Genomic DNA, 22,785 nt, shown 5'->3' on the forward strand with positions numbered 1-22,785 from the left:
ATAGAGCAAGCATGTAGGATCATCATATACATAATACATTATCCATACATAACGGACAACAAATACTATGAGAGGCATTTTGACTAATGCATTTAAAAATCATTATAATAGGGATGTGTAACACATATAAAAAACAACATGATGTCCCTATACTTGAGGGCAATACAGTGACCAATATCAATCGATGGATGCGACGTTAAACTCTAAATTTAAACCATAGGGTTGGAGGGATCTAAGGGTATGGATCCACTTGAGCTCCTTTTTCCTAAGTATTCCCTTCCTGTCCCCACCCCTTCTTAGATACCCTACGCTATCGATCACTCGAAATCTCAGTTGATTAATGGAATGTTTGCAGTCGATGAAGTGTTTTGCAACCGGTTTGTCAATAGCTCCTGTTCTTATAGTGCTTTTGTGTTTGTTGATTCTTTCCCTCAGTTCCATCGTGGTCTCTCCCACATAAATTAAGCTACATGGACACTGTATCATGTAAACCACATCTGTGGATTTGCATGTGTAATGTCCCTTGATCTTGAACCGTTTGCCACTATAAGGATGGGTAAAACCATCACCTTTCATGATGCAACTGCAGTTGCAGCAGGAAAGGCAAGGGAAATTACCATTCTTAAGTGGTGCTAGTCTTTTCTGTTTATCAATGTCCTTACCCCCTATATCCGCTTTCACCAATCTATCACGTAGGTTGGGGGTCCGTTTGTATGCCATCATTGGGGGGACAGAGAATTCCTTAACAGCTGGTAATTCTTTCTGTAGGATCTGCCAATCCTGTCGTAGGATGGTGGCAATATTGTTACTATCACCCCCAAAAATGGATACAAATGGGATTCGGGCGGTCTCTTGTTTCTGTGGTTTCCTTACCAACGTAGAGCCACGTTGCATGGATACAATCCTATGTTTGGTACGGTTGATCAATTTGTTGGGATAGCCTCTCTTAGAAAATTTCATGCACATCTCATCCATCCTATATCCAAACTGGGTGTCATCGGATACGATGCGACGTACCCTGAGTAGTTGACTCCACGGGAGAGAACTCACCATGGTCTGAGGGTGGTTACTATCATACATTAGCAAGGTGTTCCTGTCTGTAGGTTTCTGGAACAGATCAGTGCTGATCCTTCCATTGTGCACCTGAATTCGGACATCAAGGAACTGCAGCTCACGGGCAGAATGCATCACGGTGAACTGCAGGTCCCGGACCCCAGAATTCAGGTGCACATGAAACTCATCTAGCTCAGGTATAGTGCCTGTCCATATCAGGAAAATGTCGTCGATGTAGCGCCACCAGCACAGAACTCTCTCAAAAAACGTGGAGCGATATACCAGCCGATCCTCGACCTCCGCCATAAAGATGTTTGCGTAGGTGGGGGCCACATTGGACCCCATCGCAACACCCCGCTTTTGTTGGTAGAAGGTGTCCCTGAAGAGAAAATAATTTCTCCTCAGGACCACCTCCAGGAGGGCGAGGATCAGCCGGCGTGCTCCTAGAGAGAGCGACTGTGCATTGGAAATGATAGCACGCCGAGGCGCACATTACGGATATGGCGGTCATGTCAATTGTAGTAAGTAGCAACTTATACAGATGTACTTCATTATAGATTGATTGGCTATGATGATGCAATGTGGGGTGTGTATTTTAATGTGGGGGGGTATATATATGCCTACCAGCATTGTTGTCATTAGGCTTGATAAAGACTGGTGAACAGTCGAAACGTTGCCGATTGTGTCTGGAGGTACGAATAAAAGAATTTCTTTGATACTGCAATATGCTGCCGAAGCCATCTTCCTGTCCTGAGAATAGGTCATCAATATGTAAATCCCAGAGAACCCTTCTCAGGCTATCTTACACCTATAAAATGAACAGAACAGGTATGCAATTTTTTTTTTTATATACGGTACTTTGTATCAATTCCTTAATGTTTTCATGATTTTGACTGTCAGTGAATGAAAACCTTCAAAAAATGTCTTGCCCTGTGTTATTGTACCGATTCTTTGTTTATTATATCTTTGGCTGATCTGGATAAATTGAAAAAATCCTCAATAAAGATATATTGAACGATAAAAATGTCTTGCCCTGGCCATGCACGGTGCAATACAGTACAGATATCAGAGTTCTGTCTTGCAACGGCGGTGCACTTACTGTATGTGTTCAGCACAATACCGCTGGGAGTAAGCAACGAAGGTGTCTATTAAATACCTGCAAGCAGAAATCATAAGAGCGGTGAGAAACTCATACAGATGTGTCCACACTTACTTTTTCACAAATTTAGTTAATGTCTCAAGTTTCCTGCAAGAAAAACACATTATCCCTTGACAGAGTACAGATCAAATCACGATCACTAGGTGGCCGCCTTTTGTATAGACCAGAGGTGGGCAAACTTTTTGACTTTTGGGCCACAATGGGTTCATATATTGGACCCGGGGTCCAGACCAAGAGTAGATGGATGGGGCGTTTGTGTGAATTAATAGAAATTTAATTTAAATTTCGTAACATTAAAGGTTTAGTTTAATTCAAGGTAGAAAAGCATAAAAAGAGTTATTGTACAAAACTTTTATGCAATGTACAGTACAGACCAAAAGTTTGGACACACTTTCTCATTCAAAGAGTTTTCTTGACTATGAAAATTGTAGATTCACACTGAAGGCATCAAAACTATGAATTAACACATGTGGAATTATATACATAACAAAAAAGTGTGAAACAACTGAAAATATGTCATATTCATATTGCTTTGATTACTGCTTTGCACACTCTTGGCATTCTCTTGATGAGCTTTAAGAGGTAGTCACCTGAAATGGTCTTCCAACAGTCTTGAAGGAGTTCCCAGAGATGCTTAGCACTTGTTGGCCCTTTTGCCTTCACTCTGCGGTCCAGCTCACCCCAAACCATCTCGATTGGCTTCAGGTCCGGTGACTGTGGAGGCCAGGTCATCTGGCGCAGCACCCCATCACTCTCCTTCATGGTCAAATAGCCCTTACACAGACTGGAGGTGTGTTTGGGGTCATTGTCCTGTTGAAAAATAAATGATGGTCCAACTAAACGCAAACCGGATGGAATAGCATGCCGCTGCAAGATGCTGTGGTAGCCATGCTGGTTCAGTATGCCTTCAATTTTGAATAAATCCCCAACAGTGTCACCAGCAAAGCACCCCCACACCATCACACCTCCTCCTCCATGCTTCACGGTGGGAACCAGGCATGTAGAGTCCATCCGTTCACCTTTTCTGCGTCGCACAAAGAAATGGTGGTTGGAACCAAAGATCTCAAATTTGGACTCATCAGACCAAAGCACAGATTTCCACTGGTCTAATGTCCATTCCTTGTGTTCTTTAGCCCAAACAAGTCTCTTCTGCTTGTTGCCTGTCCTTAGCAGTGGTTTCCTAGCAGATATTCTACCATGAAGGCCTGATTCACACAGTCTCCTCCTAACAGTTGTTCTAGAGATGTGTCTGCTGCTAGAACTCTGTGTGGCATTGACCTGGTCTCTAATCTGAGCTGCTGTTACCCTGCGATTTCTGAGGCTGGTGACTCGGATGAACTTATCCTCCTCAGCAGAGGTGACTCTTGGTCTTCCTTTCCTGGGGCGGTCTGCATGTGAGACAGTTTCTTTGTAGCGCTTGATGGTTTTTGTGACTGCACTCGGGGACACTTTCAAAGTTTTCCCAATTTTTCGGACTGACTGACCTTCATTTCTTAAAGTAATGATGGCCACATGTTTTTCTTTACTTAGCTGCTTTTTTCTTGCCATAATACAAATTCTAACAGTCTATTCAGTAGGACTATCAGCTGTGTATCCACCTGACTTCTCCACAACGCAACTGATGGTCCCAACCCCATTTATAAGGCAAGAAATCCCACTTATTAAACCTGACAGGGCACACCTGTGAAGTGAAAACCATTTCAGGTGACTACCTCTTGAAGCTCATCAACAGAATGACAAGAGTGTGCAAAGCAGTAATCAAAGCAAAAGGTGGCTACTTTGAAGAACCTAGAATATGACATATTTTCAGTTGTTTCACACTTTTTTGTTATGTATATAATTCCACATGTGTTAATTAATAGTTTTGATGCCTTCAGTGTGAATCTACAATGTTCATAGTAATGAAAATAAGGAAAACTCTTTGAATAAGAAGGTGTGTCCAAACTTTTGGTCTATACTGTATTTCTTTCATAACATAGTAGGTATAACTCACCTTCAATTCTAGTGGGAACAGTGTTGTTGGTCTCCCTTTTTTGGTAAGGGATCAAAGTCTGGAGTTAGCTTTGTTGTTTCAATTCGCAGAATAGATACTGTGCCAGTATATAGGGCCCCCATAGTGCCCCCCATATTGTATCAGTATGTAGGGCCCCCATAGTGCTTCCCCTCTTCTCCATAGTGCCCCCCATATTGTGCCAGTATACAGGGCCCCCATAGTGCTTCCCCTCTTCTTCATAGTGGCCCCCATACTGCTTCCCACTCTTCTCCATAGTGCCCCCCTCCATATTTTGGCAGTATATAGGGCCCCCATAGTGCCCCCCCATATTGTATCAGTATGTAGGGCCCCCATAGTGCTTCCCCTCTTCTCCATAGTGCCCCCCATATTGTGCCAGTATACAGGGCCCCCATAGTGCTTCCCCTCTTCTTCATTGTGGCCCCCATACTGCTTCCCACTCTTCTCCATAGTGCCCCCCCCCCCATATTTTGGCAGTATATAGGGCCCCCATAGTGCCCCCCCATATTGTATCAGTATGTAGGGCCCCCATAGTGCTTCCCCTCTTCTCCATAGTGCCCCCCATATTGTGCCAGTATACAGGGCCCCCATAGTGCTTCCCCTCTTCTTCATAGTGGCCCCCATACTGCTTCCCACTCTTCTCCATAGTGCCCCCCCATATTTTGGCAGTATAGGGCCCCCATAGTGCCCCCCATATTGTGCCAGTATATAGGGCCCCCATAGTGCTTACCCTCTTCTCCATAGTGCCCCCCACATTGTGCCAGTATATAGGGCCCCCATAGTGCTTCCCCCTCTTCTCCATAGTGCCCCCCCCCATATTTTGGCAGTATATAGGGAGCCCATAGTGATTCTCTCTTCTCCATAGTGGCCCCCATAGTGCTTCCCCTCTTCTCCATAGTGCCAATCCATATTGTGCCAGTATATAGGGCCCCACCCCCCTTCTTGCCACAGTATACTATAAATAAAAAAAAACAATAAACACATATACTTACCTTATGCTGCTGTCAGTGATGCGATGCAGGCCTCTTCCGGCCTGTGTCCTGCTCTGTACGGCTCAGGTGGCGCGATTACGTCAGCGCGCCGCCTGCACCGGCCTCTGATAGGCTACAGGCACTGGGCCTGTAGCCTATCAGAGGAACGGGCAAGGTAGACGCCTCTCCCCTGCTCCTCCGCATTATTCATCTCTATCGCTGTCCTGAGGACGGCGATACAGATGAATATGGAGATGAGCCTTCCACAATAGAAGCGCTCATCTCCACTCCTGCTGCCTCCGGACAGCTCTGCGGGCAGGATAAAAAGGTCCACCGGGCCGTAGTTTGCCCATCACTGGTATAGACACATACAGCATAAACAACTCCCGACACAATAATACAAATCAAGTTTTTTTTTTTTTTAGTTTTATCTTGTGCCACTCATGTCAGGCTGCACTGAAAATACTGTTTGTAGAAGGACACATATAAATAAAGTATAGTAAACTACAGCTGCTCATCATACAATGTATATGTTTAGGTGCTGATACCACAATATCCTATCAGAAATTAGCGTAATCTCTATGCCCCTCTTAAATTACACCCGTCACCAGCTGCACCACATAGGGGTGAATACAAACAGCAGCAAATACGCAAGCAATCGGAATCACAACTGACTATATTTTACTTCATGGCCCCATATGGCACTGGCAGAGAATAACAAATGGAGATACATACCGTGCATCTGTACTTATTTTACCGCAGCCAAGTGTATGTCTGCTGCCGGACTAACTGAGCAACACTTGTTTAGATGAGTAATTTTGCAGCAGGAGGTATTCCTTCCCATACACAAAGCCACTTCTCCCAGCACCAGCAGAATACACAGGAGAACAAATCTCAAGTACAGTCCATGATGTTTGTACTATGAGAAAACGACCACTTTATTTGACCCTTGTTAAGATATTGAATGTAGATTTTATTTATGCCATTGTTAAATGTGTACAGGAATATAACTACTATAATACTGTCTCTATGTACAAGAATATAACTACTATAATACTGTCTCCTATGTTGAAGAATATAACTACTATAATACTGCTCCTATGTGCAAGAATATAACTACTATAATACTGCCTCCTATGTACAAGAATATAACTACTATAATACTGTCTCCTATGTACAAGAATATAACTACTATAATACTGCTCCTATGTGCAAGAATATAACTACTATAATACTGCCCCCTATGTACAAGAATATAACTACTATAATACTGCTCCTATGTACAAGAATATAACTACTATAATACTGCCTCCTATGTACAAGAATATAACTACTATAATACTGCCTCCTATGTACAAGAATATAACTACTATAATACTGCCTCCTATGTACAAGAATACTACTATAATACTGCTCCTATGTACAAGAATATAACTACTATAATACTGCTCCTATGTACAAGAATATAACTACTATAATACTGCTCCTGTGTACAAGAATATAACTACTATAATACTGTCTCTATGTACAAGAATATAACTACTATAATACTGCTCCTATGTACAAGAATATAACTACTATAATACTGCTCCTATGTACAAGAATATAACTACTATAATACTGCCTCCTATGTATAAAAATATAACTACTATAATACTGCTCCTATGTACAAGAATATAACTACTATAATACTGCCTCCTATGTATAAGAATATAACTACTATAATACTGCCTCCTATGTACAAGTCTATAACTACTATAATACTGCTCCTATGTACAAGAATATAACTACTATAATACTGCTCCTATGTACAAGAATATAACTACTATAATACTGCTCCTATGTACAAGAATATGACTACTATAATACTGCTCCTGTGTACAAGAATATAACTACTATAATACTGCCTCTTATGTACAAGAATACTACTATAATACTGCTCTTATGTACAAGAATATAACTACTATAATACTGCTTCTATGTACAATAATATAACTACTATAATACTGCTCCTATGTACAAGAATATAACTACTATAATACTGCTCCTATGTACAAGAATATAACTACTATAATACTGCTCCTATGTACAAGAATATAACTACTATAATACTGCCTCTATGTACAAGAATATAACTACTATAATACTGCTTCCTATGTACAAGAATATACCTACAATAATACTGCCTCTATGTACAAGAATATAACTACTATAATACTGCTTCCTATGTACAAGAATGTAACTACTATAATACTGCTTCTATCTACAAGAATATAACTACTATAATACTGCCTCCTATGTACAAGAATATAACTACTATAATACTGCTTCCTATGTACAAGAATATAACTACTATAATACTGCTCCCATGTACAAGAATATAACTACTATAATACTGCTTCCTATGTACAAGAATATAACTACTATAATACTGCCTGCTATGTACAAGAATATAACTACTATAATACTGCTTCCTATGTACAAGAATATAACTACTATAATGCTGCCTCCTATGTACAAGAATATAACTACTATAATACTGCTCCTATGTACAAGAATATAACTACTATAATACTGCCTCCTATGTACAAGAATATAACTACTATAATACTGCTCCTGTGTACAAGAATATAACTACTATAATACTGTCTCTATGTACAAGAATATAACTACTATAATACTGCTCCTATGTACAAGAATATAACTACTATAATACTGCCTCCTATGTATAAGAATATAACTACTATAATACTGCCTCCTATGTACAAGTCTATAACTACTATAATACTGCTCCTATGTACAAGAATACTACTATAATACTGCTCCTATGTACAAGAATATAACTACTATAATACTGCTCCTATGTACAAGAATATAACTACTATAATACTGCTCCTGTGTACAAGAATATAACTACTATAATACTGCCTCTTATGTACAAGAATACTACTATAATACTGCTCCTATGTACAAGAATATAACTACTATAATACTGCTTCTATGTACAATAATATAACTACTATAATACTGCTCCTATGTACAAGAATATAACTACTATAATACTGCTCCTATGTACAAGAATATAACTACTATAATACTGCTTCTATGTACAAGAATATAACTACTATAATACTGCCTCTATGTACAAGAATATAACTACTATAATACCGCTTCTTATGTACAAGAATATACCTACAATAATACTGCCTCTATGTACAAGAATATAACTACTATAATACTGCTTCCTATGTACAAGAATGTAACTACTATAATACTGCTTCTATCTACAAGAATATAACTACTATAATACTGCCTCCTATGTACAAGAATATAACTACTATAATACTGCTTCCTATGTACAAGAATATAACTACTATAATACTGCTCCCATGTACAAGAATATAACTACTATAATACTGCTCCTATGTACAAGAATATAACTACTATAATACTGCCTCCTATGTACAGGAATATAACTACTATAATACTGCTTCCTATGTACAAGAATATAACTACTATAATACTACTCCTATGTACAAGAATATAACTACTATAATACTGCCTGCTATGTACAAGAATATAACTACTATAATACTGCTTCCTATGTACAAGAATATAACTACTATAATGCTGCCTCCTATGTACAAGAATATAACTACTATAATACTGCTTCCTATGTACAAGAATGTAGCTACTATAATACTGCTTCTATCTACAAGAATATAACTACTATAATACTGCCTCCTATGTACAAGAATATAACTACTATAATACTACCTCCTATGTATAAGAATATAACTACTATAATACTGCTCCTATGTACAAGATTATAACTACTATAATACTACCTCCTATGTACAAGAATATAACTACTATAATACTACCTCCTATGTACAATAATATAACTACTATAATACTGCTCCTATGTACAAGAATATAACTACTATAATACTGCCTTCTATGTACAAGAATATAACTACTATAATACTGCTCCTATGTACAAGAATATAACTACTATAAAAAAAGAGCATTCAGCAGATAGGATTTCATAATTATTTAGGTAGTGTTCCTCACAATACTCTGTGCTGCTGTGGGCATACGCTGGAGCATTGGAAATCTGTAAAAATAATGCAGCAAATGCCAGTAATAATGTATTTATTGACTCTCTCTGCAGCTCCCCAGCTGTTGCATGGCGTTCAGGCCGAGCTCTTTCATGATCGTTCCGGAAACTTGAAATTATTCTGCCGATTTGCGGAAATTCACTCCGATTCCAGCATCACATGGATGAAGGACGCCAAGTTACTGGCGAGGCTGCACAGGAGGTGAGAGCCACGGACAGGACTCAGGATACGTAACCTTTCTTTTCAGTGAATTCTTAGGTAATTCTGTCTCTGGAAAAGCTGGGTGACCACCTCTATAACTGATATCACTGCTCCAGCTTTCCTAGAATCCTGAATGCAAATCTGTGTAGATCTTTAGGAATTCAGAAGCAAGGGATGCATGGCTACATTATTTGTACCGCCATTCAGTTTCCTCAGAGGTTGTCACCCAGCTTTCAGGGACTCCTGAATGGTAAATAAGACTAGTTGCACACGATATATGCCCTAGTCCCATAACTAGCTTCTAGGAAAGCTGGGTGAACTCCCTCTTGGAATTATAACTGCAGCAAAATGAAGTAAAATTAGTTTAATCTGGCATTTGATAATCCAGAAAGTCTGATAATCCAGAAAGTCTGATAATCCAAAATGTCTGATAATCCAAAAAGTCTGATAATCCAGAATGTTTGATAATCCTGAAAATCTTATAATCCAAAAAGTCTGATAATCCAGAATGTCTGATAATCTGCCATATGATAATCCAGAAAATCTGATAATCCGCTGTGGAATTTTACAAGACCAGAAGCCTGAATCCGAATTCCTTCCACTATCTCAGTTTTAACCTCCATCGCCCCCTGTATTGAGACAGTGTACGAGTATTGACAGCTGCATGTGAACATGAGCCTCTGCCTCAAGGTGGGGGGGGGGGAGCATTTCTGAGACCACCCCGTCATCCGCTATACATAGGGAAACCTGTGCATTCATCCCACTCCTCAGTGATCTGTGCAAGGCCCTAGATGTAGCAGAGCTGCAGTCAGTTGAACTGCTGTCTTGTCGAGAACTGCAGATGTTACCATGTACCAGATGACAAACTCCTCTCTGCTACACCTCATATAAGATCTAATATATGCGTTGTGTAATGGTTTGTACAGTGTGATTCGTTTTTGCTTTCTTTGGTTGGTTGGGTGGACTACAGGCCTTTGCAGTTCTGGAGGAGGACCCACCGCCGATCTGATATCGATGACCCATCCTGAGGATAGGTCATCAATATATACTGCCTGCACAACCCCTTTAAAGGGGTTGTCCAAGTTATTCTTATTGATGATCTATCCTCAGTGTAGGTCATCAATATCAGATCGATAGGAGTCCGACATCCGCGCCGATCAGCCGGTTGAAGAGAAGGCGCGCGCCGCGCCAGCACAGCCCTCCTTTCATTGTTTACCTGCTCGCCGTCGCAACAGCAGCAGTGAGCAGTGTGATCACAAACCGTTCACTTCTATGGGACGGCTCCTTCCTATACACTTGAATAGTAAGGAGCCGTCCCATTGAAACGAATGGATGTCGGACTCCCGTCGGTCTGATGTCGGACAGCCCCTTTAATACCTGGGGTGTTTTTTCCATATAGCGCTGTGTTTGAGCACCTGCCGATGTTTCACAGTGTTTTTTGCATGTTTTGTGTTTCTTATTTACAGGAAAGTATTTAGTGCGGGGCCGTGGAATGGAACTACGGATGCGGACAGCACACTGTGAGCTCTCTGCGTCCCCATTGAAATGAATGGGTCCGCACCCGTTCCGCAAGATTGCGGAACGTATGCAGATCCATTTATACGGTCGTCTTTAAGGGATTCTCCATGGTTTTTAAAGTGATGGCCTATCCTCGGAATAAGCCATCACTAGTTGATTGGCGGACGTCACCTTGCCGATCAGCTGGTCTTTGTAGTTCTGTCGATGGGAGCAGCACTGTAGTAGCTACTATGTCAACGCCGCTGTGTAAGCTCTGGCGCTACAAAGACCAGCTGATCAGCAGGGGTCCGGGGTGTCGGACCCCCACCAATCAACTAGTGATGGCTTATCCTGAGGATAGGCTATTATTTAAAAAACCCTGGACAACCCCTTTAACTCCAGTGGACAACTTCTTAACCATATATTAAACAGCCATTAAAGGGGTACTCCTGTTATGTAAAACTAGCCCCCATTCACATGATAGGAGATAACTATAAGATCTTTGGGGGTCCTACTGCTGGTACCCCCGCCAATGACGAGAACGGGGGTCCCGTACCCCGTGGAGCCACCCTGAAATGAATGGAGCGGCCGGTCAGGCATGCCCACGGCTGATCCGTGTATTTCTATGAGGGGTCTGGAGATAGCTGAGCGCTGTTCTGGAACTTCCATAGAAATGAATGGAGCCACCGAGCAGATCCTCAGAAATCAACTCTATGGGGTACAGGATCCCCTGTCCTTGTGATTGGTGGGGCCCCCAATGGTAGAGGCCACCTGTCACCGCAATGGTGGTCCCGTACCCCCAAAATGACCGTAGCATGTGAGCAGCCAATCCATTCATTTCTTTTGCACACCAGAATTAGTGTTGAGCGAATCGAAGTCCACAAAGTGTTCGATCCAAATTTAAGGATAAATTCGATTTGCTGCGAAGCCGAATTTCCTTGCGCTTCGTGGTAGCGAATCGATTTAACCAGAAATAGTGTAAAAATAAAAAATCATACTTACCTCATCTATTTGCTTGTGACGGGCCAGCCACCGCCACCTTGCTTGAAGATTTCGGGCAGTGCGCGGTGACGAATCGAAGCCCACGAAGCGTTCGATCTGAATTTTAGGATAAATTTGATTCGCCGCGAAGCCGAATTTCCTTGTGCTTCGTGGTATAGCGAATCGATTTAACCTGAAATAGTGTAAAAAAAAATAAAAAAATCCTTACCTCATCCATTTGCTCGTGAAGGGCCGGCTGCCACCATCCTGCTTCAAGATCTCAGGCAGAATCCCGTACGTGGTGACGTGTGACGTCACCATGCCGACCAGTGTGATGATGTCATCACAGGCCATGCAAGATTTGCGCCAGATTTTTAAGCCAGATGGCGGCGAGCGAATGGATCAGGTAAGTATGATTTATTTATTTATTTATTTATTTGCTGGTTTGTTATTTATATTATGAACGCGGCATCTGAGGTGCACAATGACGGGAGGAGGGGGGAGGCGCTGTCGCTGCTCCCTGTCATTGCACTACTTACAAAGAAATGCTAACTTTTTTTGTAAAATTCGGTGAAGCAACTTTTCAATAATTCGCTCATCACTAAGCAGAATGATACATGAATGATACATTCTCCCTCAGTTTGCAACAATGTATCAATGCAGGTGCGAACTGAAACACTGCCTACATGGATGTCAGGAAACACCTTTTAACCCTTGTTAGCTGGTCTGATTTAGAGGAATTGTCTATTTTCATCTAGCAAAACACAGAAGGACAGGAGCAGCAATATTTGGCCATGGGTGATGGACCACCCATGGGATAATTGACCCCCCCCCCACTCACATGTTTACATTGACGGGCTATTATGGGAAGGAATGCAGAGGCAGGAGCTCAGGATCAACTGGCAACATGCTTTATAGTCAGGGCTCTGCCCATCTTCTTCCATGGTGTGTACATCTGCCATGTGAATGACGACATGGAATAATCTGGCGGCCACGTATGGACTGCGTGGTGCTTCGTGGCCAAACTGCAGGGAAGGGGGAGGAAGTGGATAATGCCAGACACAGATAATGCCAGCTCCCCTCTTAAGCCGTGGCGGTGTCTGGTACTGCATAACTGGACTATTTGCCTCAGTTATGACAATGGCGACTTTGGCCGTGCAGCAGGAAGCCACGTGACTGAACATGCGTGCAGTTTATCTACAAGGGGCTGTCACGCCAATATTTTATGGTGCAACTCGAGTGCAGACAGTAAAAAAATAAATAAAATTGCAAGTGATTGACAGCCACACGTGACCCGTGGCCACCGAATCCAGCAGGTTGTAGTTGCTCGTTCACAATAATTACTTGCGTGACTAGGGTCATGGTGTCTCCCTAGCCCAGGGATCAGCAAGTTTTGGCATTCTACCTGTTCTGAAACTACAACTCCCAGAATGCGCATGCAAGAATAGTCAAGCAAGTGTGCATGCTGAGAGTTGTAGTTTCATAACAACAGGATTTCCAAAAATTTATGACTGCTGCCCTAGGCTAATAAAAAGCAAAAACTGCAGTTAACCTTATGACCAGCAGGTGGAGCTGCAACGTCTTCCTATTCATTCCTTAATGATCACTGTTAAATCTGTTAATGATCTGACAGTGATCATTTTTGTAAATACATTTTATTACCCAATTCCCACTCTTTTTGAGAAAATAAGTCCCCTCTTACCTGATTGTTGTCTTTCGTCTCCCCTGGTTACGGCCACCTCTCGCTTGTCGAATCCCGTGGCCGCGCTTGGGCAGAAGACTGAAGATTTTCTCCTGGCCGGGCCGCGCAATATCCTGAACGAGCACGCCGCCGCGCATGCGCCATGATAACTTCTTCCTGGCCAGTATAGTACAGATCTGCAAACGCGCACGCCGGCTCTGTACTATGCAGGCAAGTCACCATGGTGCGTGCGCATTCAGGACATTCAGGTGTTCGTGATCAGGGATAACGTTGATCATGGCCATTTAACCCTTCAGATGCAATGGGCAGTTGTGAACACGGCATCTAAGCGGTGAAATCCCAGGAGACCTGAGCTCTCGGGGCTGAAACAGATCCCCTGCACCGAGATCGATGGAGCAGTTGATTTGCTACAGCAGCCTGGGGCCCTTTGGAGGATCTGAGGCTTGCCACAGCTATCATCCTATGGAACACAGTGAATCTCCCATAGACTGCAATGGCAAATCATTGCAGTCTATGGGAGAAGCAATCAGACGATCATATGTTATCGCATCCGAGCGGAATACTCGCCCGTGTGAAAGGGGCCTTAGAAGCTGCAAAGCAGGGAGCAAGCTTCAGTAAAACGGACACGCCCCCTGAGCTGTTATAGGGAGAGAACTTCAGTAAAAAGGAAACCCCCTTTGAGCTGTGATAGGGAGAGAGCTGCAGCAGAAAACACACACTGCCTGAGCTGTGATAGGGAGAGAACTGCAGCAGAAAGGACATGACCTAAGAGCTGCGTAGCGCGAGAGCTACAGCAGAAAGTGCACACCCTCTGACAAAAGACCCCCCCCCCCCCCCCCCCTGAGCTGCAATAGGAAGAGAGGTACGGGGCTGGTTCTAGCTTTTTTAGAAGGCTCACCCCTTAAAATGAATAACCTCTGGAAGTAAAAATAGGCAGTGACCGATGGCATATTGTGGATGCCAGGCTGAGCTGCAAGTAGCAGTCATAGTTGGACTGACATTCCAGGCCGCAGACCGCAATAGCCTGGACTGTTAGCGGCAGCAGTCGCTGATCACGTCGCCTCACACGTTTCATCACTTGTCAGTAGTGGGCGTGGCCTATTAAAGATTATTTAACCATCTGTGATTGACAGATAAGCAGGAAGCTGATGAAACCCAATAGTCAGGACTGAAGATGGCTTCACCATCTGCTGGGGGGGGGGGGGCTCTCAAGGACATCTGATGCAGCTAGGACTCCATCACCTCACATCATCCCTTGTGTTTTATGTGCCGCACAAGGTCATAATAGGCAACGACAGCCTGACTATCACCGATTAATATATTTAAAGAGCTCCAGCATGGATCCAGCAGACAGACAGTGAAGACTGACACAAATTAAGAAGAGGAAGGATATAAAAATATAGACCAGGGATCAGCAGTCTTCAGCACTCCAGCTGTTGTAAAACTGCAACTCCCACCATGCACACTTACTTGGCTCTCACAGACCTGAAAGCAGGATTCTGGGAGTTGTAGTTCCAGAACAGCTGGGGCTGCCTATCCCTGCTAGATGGATGAGTGATTTTATATGGAGACATATGGAATTTCTTTCTCCCTGGTCACATGTGACATCATGGTGCTCACTGTGATACCACCAGCACGTGTATGGTGGTATTATTTCAGCCCTGGAATATTATGGCATTATTTTCTTACTTTATTGCAGTTATGTAGGCACTATATGGCAGTATTATCATTGTATTTTTTGAGAATTATGACACTATTATATGTTCACCGCATAACCCTATTATATAGATACTACTGTATTTGGCAGTATAATGGCGGTACAGTATTATTTTTGCATATATCATACCATGATATGTTCCCTGTCTGACACCATTATATAGGTGCTATGTGGCAGTATAAGGCACATAACACCCGCACCGATTTATGTGCGGATTTATGTGCGTTTCTACAGCATATCCGCACCAAAATCAGCAATTTCTAACAGCGGATTTTACTGCGACCGTATGAATGAGTCCGCATCCGTTCCGCAATTTTGCAGAATTGGTGCGAAAACCATTCATTTCTATGGTGCCGCAAAAGATACGGACATCACACAGTGCTCCGTGCCGCGGCCCTGCAAAAAAAAAAAATAGAACATGTCCTAGGCATTTTCTATGATAGAAGCAGCATGTGCGGTCTGCAAATTGCGGAACACACACGGACCGGTATTTACGTTCGTGTGAATGTAGCCTTAGATGCGGTTTTTCTGCAGATCTCACTCACCATTGGAAAAGGGTGAAATGCGCAGCTAAAACCGCCAACATAATTGACATGCAGGTCAATTTCGGCACAGAAAAAATACACAAAGTGCACATGAGATTTGTGTAATCTCATACACTTTGCTGGTATTGTACTACGCTGCGGTTTTTCCACACAGGAATCCGTGCTGAAAGAAAACATGCTTATTAAGGTGGCCTAATGATGGAATTATTTTAGCATACATATATGACACATATTAATTTACTATAGTACAGTACTATGTAGACGTTCACTGTATTAGGTGCTATATAACAGTATTATGGCGGTATTATTTGAACATTTGATGGCACTATTATATATTCAATGTATGATGTTACCATGTAAGCAGTATGCCGCAATATAATGGTGGTATTATTTTAGCATGCATGATACTGCTATGTTCACTGTATCATACTATTATGTAGGTGCTATAAGGCAGTATTATGGTGGTATTCTTTGAGCATTGTATGTACGGCACTATTTTTGTTCACTGTATGATATATTTATGTAAGTGCTACAGTATAGAGCAGTATTACGCTTCTATTCTTTGAGCATTGTATGGCATTATTTTATGTTCACTGTAATATTATTATTATTATTTTGTGCTCATTGTATGAGACTATTATGTAAGCACTATATGGCCGTATTAGTATATAGTGGTATTACTATATGAACTATTATGTAGTTTGTATAAAGCAGTATTGTGGGTGTATTCTTTGTGCATTGTGTGGCACTGTTTTATGTTCACTGTATGAGACTATTATGTAAGTACTACATGGCATTATTAGTGTGGTATTACATGGGTAATGTATGGCAATATTTTGTGATCACTGTATAACACTATTATGTAGGCACTATATAGCAATATTATAGTGGCATTATCTGAGCATTGCATGGAACTATTTTTTATTCGCTTTATGAAACTATTATGTAGGTGCTATATGGTAGTATTGTGGTTATCTTCTTTCAGCATTAAATGGCACTGTTTTATGGTCACTGTATGACACTATTAAGTATGTACTATATGGTAGTATAATAGTGATGGTATTTAGGCACAGTATGGCAGTATTATTAGGGCTGTATTAATGCGGCTCCTGCAGACCTGTTTGGCCGGACACCTCCACAGACCTGGACCACTTCATGTTCTGCTTCAGTAGAACTAGTTTATGGGTTTGTGTAATTTCCATCGTACCGCAGCCGCGTTCTGTTCCGCCATATATCTGTTTGTAGTGACAAATGGCTACTATTATCACATGCTTGCTGACAACACAAGACACAGAGTTTTAATTTCATGGTGACGGTGAAATAATTAGATTTATATGCATCACATAAACTACTGATTAATTTGGCAATATGCCAACTACTGTAGCCCAGGCACGGATTTAGCAGAGCTTAGTTTGTCAAATGTAGCGGACCTGAGTTTGTTTCAAATCCCCCTTACTTGCTGCCATAGATCAAGCACAAGTGGAGCCACAGATAGGGCAAAGAAGAAGTTAAGGTTAAGGTGATGGGGACCTTAGAACATAACTTCTCCTCTCATGGCTCTAGCACCCAGGTTCTGATTTTCTGCACACAGGTACACACACTGGAGCAGTATTCCCTGCCCTTCCTGTCCAGTCTGCATCTCCTTTCCTGACTGGCCTGACCATGAATCTGCTGCCCTCTGCTGGAGTTAGATGTTACAGCAGCATCTCTGTGTGTTGCTACTCTTGGTTTCTATACTACAGATATAGTAAACCTGCAATCTCAAGAAATGATGACCTACTTAGCTCTGCTACATCTAAACCATCAGAAAATAAGTTTATTTTCCACCAATTCTAGTCATAAATTGTTATTCTTCATATAAAGTGCATTACAGAATATCCTCTCTCATTCCAGCTATAAAGACGATTCTCCGGTATCTCTCGCCATAGTGCAGGTCAGTAAGAAAGACCAAGGACTATATAACTGCACCTTGAAGAACGCCCATGGGAAAGTGTCCACCGAGTTCCACCTGACGGCTGAAGGTAATTGTCTATTTCATCTGCGACCTGAGTCCCCTCTAGTTGCTGTGAAACTACAACACCCATCATGTAGGTCAATGGGTTTTCCAGGAGTACAATATTTAAGATCACCAATATCATATCGGTGGGGGTCCGACTCTCGGCACTCCTGTGAGTATGCAAAGCACAGCGCCATACATTGTATAGTGGCTAGGCTTGGTATTGCAGCTTAGCCCCATTCTATTCACTTGAAGGAGACTGAGCAGCACATAGGGCATGTCAATGATGAATCCTTTTTTTGTCTTTGCAGTGTTGGACCGTCTGGCACACAGTGAAGACGTAGAAGGTAAAACAATAAGTTTTCTGTAGTTATATTTATTGACCCCTACACCAAGTGAACCCTGAACAAATCTTACGGGAGGTAGGGGGATAACAATGGAGTTCTCTGGAGCCTGGGTGACCCTGTGACTAAACGGCAGCCCCATAGGTATTAAAAATGGTGGCTGTATCTTAGATTGTTCCCGGACAAGAGGAAAAAGGGGTCAGGAGCATAACTTGATGGGAATATAGAGAAGAGTTCACATGATGGTCCAGTGGCATCAAGGGCTGTCCTTGGTGACCCAATGGCTTGCTATGGGCCTACCGGATGTCTCAAGATTGGGCTTGCTATGGGCCTACCGGATGTCTCAAAATTACTTTTTGCTAAAAAAAAAAAGGTTATTAACCACCTCCCAGCCAAGTGAACTGTATGTGCTGGTGCAATTCTGCTGGTTTAGCCACAACAGGGCGACCTGATACAGATGGGTTCCTACACTGCACAGCGTACCGTACCGGTATAACAGGAGACTTACCTCTCTTCAGTCTACTAAATAAACTCATGGATAAGTAGGAGCCGACGGAAAATCAAAAACCATGCCCCACGTCTGAAGGTGAAGCACTAGGAGTCCCAGATATCTCAATGCTCCTGCTTTGTCACATAATCTTATACTGTTGAAAACCACAAAGCCACCCCAGATCAGAACACCAGATGCCAGAAGCTGAATGTGTTCACCCCAGGCGTCTACTCCAAGGGTCCATAGGCTCCAATGGAGTACAGCATCAGACCTGTCAACTAGGGGATCAAGAAATGCTGCAGTCAACTTTCTTGATCTGGCGCTGGAGGGAAACTACACGGGAATGCGGGGCATATGGAGACACACCCTGAGGAGGCTATCAGACGAGGTATCTAAAACTCATCCAACTTCTGGTTGCAAAACCAAAGCCATTTTTATTTTATTTTTATAAAACAGATCACACATGTATGGCCTCCGTGTACTGCCCTGTTTTCTCATGGACTCATGTATTGATTTGAATGGATAGTCTAGTGAGAAAATTGAGTCACAATGAATGCCTGTCGCACTGGCAGCCTAGCCACCGATTACATCATCACCAGTTCATTTCAACAGCCAGCATGCAGTACTGCATGTCTCCTGTAGTGGCCGCTGTAGGAAAAAATGTATGGTCAGCTGTTGCTTCCCAGGATGATCGCCTGAGGTTTCTGAAGCTGGAGGACCCATGCTCGCTGGCCAGCTTGCTTCACTTTGAAAGAGCTTGTCCTTCTAGTTCCATACTTAGTGCTAAGGTGAAATTGGGACATGCCACAGCCTTCCCTGGATTGCGGGACAGCTGCTGAAATGTGGGACTGTCCCGCCAGATCTGGGATGATTGGGAGGTATGCTATGGTACATGGGAAATTTAGAGCTCTGTATGGAGCTCCAAACACTGAAATGATGCATATGTTATGAAATGAAGCAGAATTTGGACCAAATCATGATATAATATTAAATGGGTCCATTCTAGTGCCCACTACAGGACCATAAGCATGAAAACTGCACAGGAAACCAAAAAACCAAACAAATCCCATGACCCCCCCCCCCCCTCCCCCCCCTTAAACAAGTTGGTTTCAGGAACATCCAGAAAATCTAGAAAACTGACAAACCCTGTTGACCAACCCACAGGAAGTTTTTAACTGCTTGCTGACAGTTTCCAGCATGCCATGAAATATGTGAAAACAGCAAATATTTAGCAAATATTAATATTGGCTCAGATTATAGTGCGGGCACATGACTCGGGGCCTCTACATCCTTGGGGCACCATCACCCACCCTTCAGGTTCACCTTTTAGAGACCTTTTTTTTGCTTTACGTCAGCAATGACCTGCAGTGTAATGACTGGCACGGATTAACAGTAATTCCTGACGTCTAAAATCCATCACTTACTGACAGGCGAGTGATAATAAGTTGTCTAAAGGTTATTACGCGAACATATCAAATAAGCAGAATTAATTTACATTTCTATAAGCAGCCACTGAAACTAATGAGTGCGAGATTCCTGAACCGCATTGCATTTAGACGCTGGTGATGGGAAATTATGGAAATCAATTGCAAATCTTAATCACACAGTATATATATAATCCTCAGCTTCATACACAACACCTCCCCCAAGACCAGAGATAACGCAGAACCCTTCAGAAACGTTGCAACACGCAGAGACATTCTTTTGCATTGCGGAATTTCCTGTGACAACTTGTGGACATGTAGCTTCATGTACACAAATGATGGTCACCCAGACAGGGAGACAAGTGGTGGCCAGACAGGGAGACACACACTAAAAGCCACTGCGGAATACACTAAAGATATAAAAGAAGTAAATATATTCAGTATAGCTATGACACACTGGTTATACTGTATATATACGGTGCACCCGACAATGGCACCTGTCAGGGGGTGGGATATATTAGGCAGCAAGTGAAAAGTGAGTTCCTGAGGCTGATGTGTTGGATGCAAGAAAAATGGGCTAGTGCAAGGCTCTGCGTGACTTTGATAAGGGCTAGATTGTGACTGACTAGAACCTAGCAGAATAAAACTTCATATTCACACTAATCCTGACGATAAAGCTCCCTAAAGGGTATGCTTTTCATGCTTTCCCAGCTCCTTCATAGTGCTGTCAGCAGTTCAGCATGTTCAAAACTGCTAAACAAAACTTCCTTCTAAAGGGCATGCCTCTTAAAATAACATTGGGCCAGAGGAAGCAGATACCGTTGAATATAATGATGAAGCAGGGAGCCGTCAGTTCCCTGCTCCACCATTCACTGGCCTATGCATCCCTGAGAAGGAGAGAGCATAGGCTGGAGGATGACATGCGCTGTTCATTGGTGGAATGGGGCTAGGTGCGTAGTGCTTTTTAATTTTACTTAAACTACTGCGAGAGGGTGACTAAAAGGCAGCACTATTGTGAGGGGAGCACTAAGGAGTCAACGACATTGTAAGGGGAGCACTAAGGGTGCAGCACTATTGTGCGGGGGGAGAACTAAGAGCACTACTATTGTAAGGGGTGCACTAAGGGGTCAACACTATTGTAAGGGGAGGACTAAGGGCTTATTCTTACTGTGAGGGTGCACTTAGGGGGCATAACTACTGTACGGGGCTATTGTGTGGAGGCACTAAGGGAGCATTACTACTGTGTGGTGAGCTAAGGTGGTGTAACTACTGTGTGGGGCACTAAAAGGGCATTACTACTTAGTGAGGAACTAAGGTGGTATAACTACTGTGTGGGGCACTAAAAGGACATTACTACTTACCATAGTGAGGAACTAAGGTGGTATAACTACTGTGTGGGGCACTAAAAGAGCATTACTACTTACCATAGTGAGGAACTAAGGGGGTATAACTACTGTGTGGGGCACTAAAAGAGCATTACTACTTACCATAGTGAGGAACTAAGGTGGTATAACTACTGTGTGGGGCACTAAAAGAGCATTACTACTTAGTGGGGAACTAAGGGGGTATAACTACTGTGTGGGGCACTAAAAGGGCATTACTACTTACCATAGTGAGGAACTAAGGCGGTATAACTACTGTGTGGGGCACTAAAAGGGCATTACTACTTACCATAGTGAGGAACTAAGGTGGTATAACTACTGTGTGGGGCACTAAAAGGGCATTACTACTTAGTGGGGAACTAAGGGGGTATAACTACTGTGTGGGGCACTAAAGAGGCATAGCTATCTCGGGGCACTAAAAGGGCATTACTACTGTGTGGGGCACTAAAAGGGCATTACTACTGTGTGGGGCACTAAAAGGGCATTACTACTGTGTGGAGGCACTATGAAGGTATTCAAACCATGAGGAGGCACCAAGGGGGCATAACTATTGTGTGGGGGAACTAAAGGGGCATTAATACTGTATGGGGGCACAAAGATAATTGGGTAAAATTGGGCATGTATAGCATGCAGGATTAGTGACGTGACTTAGTGTGAAGAAGAAAATAAAATCTGCTGCGGCGTGCCGATATTCTCCCTGCTTGGGCTTTTCTAAAGAGGTACATGATAAAATCCTCTTACTGCATTACTGTATTCATATGTATTATTGAGTCCAGTAGAAGTTACCTATTGGTGGCTGCAGGCAAAAAGATTCATTTTATTTCCAGGAATTTGGAGCACTTTAGATATATTACCAAATGAATGCAGCTTAAAGGGTTGTATCATTAACATCACTCCTTTCCATATGCCTACTTGGTTTCATTGAGTGGGCTTCCTTCCTTTGGGACCGCCAATCTATGAGCTAGATGCAAAGTATTAGTGGCTCCCTCTCTGGCAGACCTGCCCATCCATGTATTACATGCTTTTCTACAATGTAATACCTAATATCCCCTGTAGAGGCCACTGCACTGAAAATGTATAGCTGAATGCAACTTCCCCCGGCGATCACTAAGGCCCCTTTTACACGGGCGAGTATTCCGTGTGGATGCGATGCGTGAGTTGAACGCATTGAACCCGCACTGAATCCCGACC

At 42.6% G+C, this 22,785-nt stretch overlaps 1 protein-coding gene across 1 annotated transcript in view; it reads left to right on the forward strand.

Annotated features, from left to right (window-relative positions):
* Positions 1 to 22,785, forward strand: part of ALPK2 (alpha kinase 2) — a 105,958-nt gene that overhangs the window by 52,873 nt on the left and 30,300 nt on the right. The window contains exons 4-6 of the mRNA XM_044276344.1: positions 9,369 to 9,516; positions 17,852 to 17,979; positions 18,266 to 18,301. Coding sequence (XP_044132279.1) covers positions 9,369 to 9,516; positions 17,852 to 17,979; positions 18,266 to 18,301 — 312 coding nt within the window. The remainder of the gene's footprint in view (positions 1 to 9,368; positions 9,517 to 17,851; positions 17,980 to 18,265; positions 18,302 to 22,785) is intronic.

This window comes from Bufo gargarizans, chromosome 1 (assembly GCF_014858855.1).
Source record: "Bufo gargarizans isolate SCDJY-AF-19 chromosome 1, ASM1485885v1, whole genome shotgun sequence".
Classification (NCBI taxonomy): Eukaryota; Metazoa; Chordata; class Amphibia; order Anura; family Bufonidae; genus Bufo; species Bufo gargarizans.